The 2,743-nt window shown below is 41.6% G+C and overlaps 1 protein-coding gene across 1 annotated transcript; it reads right to left on the bottom strand.

Annotated features, from left to right (window-relative positions):
• Nucleotides 1-879: 879 nt before the first annotated feature.
• On the bottom strand, nucleotides 880-1,581 carry LOC110713297. Its single transcript, XM_021891755.1, has 2 exons — nucleotides 1,288-1,581; nucleotides 880-1,113 (listed from the first exon to the last, which is right to left on the bottom strand). The coding sequence occupies exons 1-2, from the start codon at nucleotides 1,579-1,581 to the stop codon at nucleotides 880-882; spliced, it is 528 nt and encodes a 175-aa protein (XP_021747447.1).
• Nucleotides 1,582-2,743: the final 1,162 nt, after the last annotated feature.

Genomic DNA, 2,743 nt, shown 5'->3' with positions numbered 1-2,743 from the left:
GGGAGACCCACCTTGAGCTAGAGATGGGGAGTATGATTCCTGCATCCAATAGCTTGGTGATCTCCTTCTTAACTACCTTTTCCCATTTGGGGATGTAGTTTCTTTGTCGTTCGATAGAAGGAAGGGCGCCTTCCTCAAGTGTGATGTGGTGTTGCACAAGGCGGGGCTTATACCTTTAAGATCATCAATTGTGTACCCCAAAGCACCTTGGTGCTTTCTCAAAACACCACATAACGCTTGAGCTTGGCTCACGCTCAAGAATGCACTAACTATCACGGGGTAAGTGGAATGAGGCCCAAGAACTCATACCTAAGGTGTGATGGTAGAGGTTTGAGCTCTACCATAGGCACATCGTTACCTTCTTTTGATGTGGCTGCTTGCAAAGCTTCTTGGCTTGAGATTTTCAAGCACATTTGCTCATCCACTTCCTCCATGCTTCCATTAAGCAATTACTCATAGAATGCCACTTCTTTGAATGGTGTACCTATTTTGTCCTTGTTCAACAAAACATTCTCAAGAGCATCGTTAGAGGTGAGCAAGTGCTCATGCATGGAAGACACAACATGATCAAATGAATCAATCATCATTGCAATTTTCTAGAGAAGAAGATGGTTACTTTATGCTTTCATTCAAATAAAATTCAATGACCTCATCTCCTACCTTAAGGGAAATCTTTGCACTCCTCACATCAATCATAGCACCCGAGGTAGCAAGAAAGGGTCTACCTAAAATGATTGGAATTGTAGCATCTTCATCCATTTCAAGCACAATAAAATCCACCGGGAACACAAACTTTCCCAACCCTCAATGGAACATCTTCTTCCTTACCTTTTGGAAACTTGATTGACCTATCGGCTAATTGCAAGTTAGTGTTAGAAGTTAAGAGTTCCCTAGTTCAAGCCTTTGATAATCCGAATATGGCATTATGCTCACACTAGCTTCCAAGTCACATAAGGCATTATCAATTTGCATATTGTTAATGGCACAAGGAATGGAGAAGTCTCCGGGGTCTTTCAATTTGGGTGGCATTTTGTTCATGATAATAGCACTACAATTTTTGGTCAAGTTGATAGTCTCCACAACCTCACAATTCCTTTTCCCACTTAAAATGTCCTTGAGGAATTTGGCATAATTTGGCATTTGGTTGATCACATCGGTAAAAGGTAGAGAAAGATAAAGTTGTTTTAGCATATCAATGAATCTCCCAAATTGTTCATCCAATTTGTGTCTCATGAATTTTTGTGGGTAAGGGAGCTTGGGTTTCACAATTTCTTTCTCTACTCTCACCTCTGTAGGTGTCTCAACCACAACCTCATCCAATGATGCCCTATCCCCCTCATTCTCAACCAAGGCTTCCTTAGGAATCTCCTTATCTTCACCGTTCCTAGGCAATCTCTCCTCAAGAACCTTACCACACCTTGACACAATAGCATTCACGTGTTTCTTGGGATCAAGACCCTGGGAAGGTAAAGAAGAAAGGCTTGCATGATCTTTCAAAGCATTAGCAAGTTGAGAAATTTGGTTTTCAAGCATTTTATTGTGGGTCATCATTTCATTGAACTTTTTATCACTAACTGCCATGTATGTGTTTAACAACTTGGTTTGATTCTCAATTATTTCTTCCAAATTGGTCCTAGGTGAAGAAGGTTGTGAATAGGAATTTTCTCCTTGAGTCCTTGGAACAAATCAGGGTGGGGGACCTCTTTGAGCATTATTTTGAAAATTGCCCTTCCCTTGATTGTTCCAAGTACCCCTATTTTGATTTTGACCATAACCTTGATTATGGTTACCACCACCTTGATTATGATTACCACTACCTTGGTTGTGATTTCCATAACCTTGGTTTTGATTACCATAATTTTTGCTTTGATTTTGGCCACTATAGCCTTGGTTAATATAGCTACCACGAGAACCTTGGTTCCCTTGGTTTCGATAACCACCGCCTTGGTTATAGTTGTCAAAATTTCCTTGGTTTTGGTAATTCCTATTCCATTGACATCTTTGGTTATCAAACCTTTGAACATTATTATTTAACACATAATTCACATGCTCACTCTCATTGTTATCAAACTGATCAACACATTCATTAGGACAATTACTAGAGTCATGATCATACGATCCACATGCATCACAAAACAAACAACCCATAGGCATATTATGTGAAGAGGGAGGGGGGTTGAGAGTTAGAAAGAGTACCTCTCCCCTTAAATTGGGAGGGAAGATTCAAAGCTTGAGAAGAAGAAGAAGCGCTCTCTAACTTGGCTTTGATTGCGGTCACCTCCTTTCCCAAGTTTGTCATTTGGGAGGAAAGGTTGTTGATCGCATTTAGATGGTCCACCGAGTACAATGAAGATTGCTTGCTTGAAGAGTCCCTCTCCCCATCTTGCCAATCTCTATAGTACGTCACCACGTCCTCAATAATGTCCACCACTTCTTCTTCGGTCTTGTTCATGATAGGACCCCCGGCCCTCCCATCAAGGCATGACTTGCCTTGGGGACTTAAACCGCCATAGAAGATTTGGACCACTTCGTATGTTGGATTCCTCGGTGAGGGCACTCCCTTTGATACTCTTTGTATCTCTCCCATGCTTCGTAAAAGCTTTCATTTGGCCTTTGCTTGAACCCTTGAATCAAGGCTCTTGCCTCCGCCGTCTTCTTTTGAGGGAGAAAGTGGGACAAGAAGGCCTTTGTAACATCATCCCATGTTCTCAAGGAATTGGGCTTCACCTCTTTATCTAGCCAC

Source organism: Chenopodium quinoa, unplaced genomic scaffold (genome assembly GCF_001683475.1).
Source record: "Chenopodium quinoa cultivar QQ74 unplaced genomic scaffold, ASM168347v1, whole genome shotgun sequence".
In the NCBI taxonomy this organism is placed as follows: Eukaryota; Viridiplantae; Streptophyta; class Magnoliopsida; order Caryophyllales; family Amaranthaceae; genus Chenopodium; species Chenopodium quinoa.
This window is presented reverse-complemented; position numbering and strand designations above follow the sequence as displayed.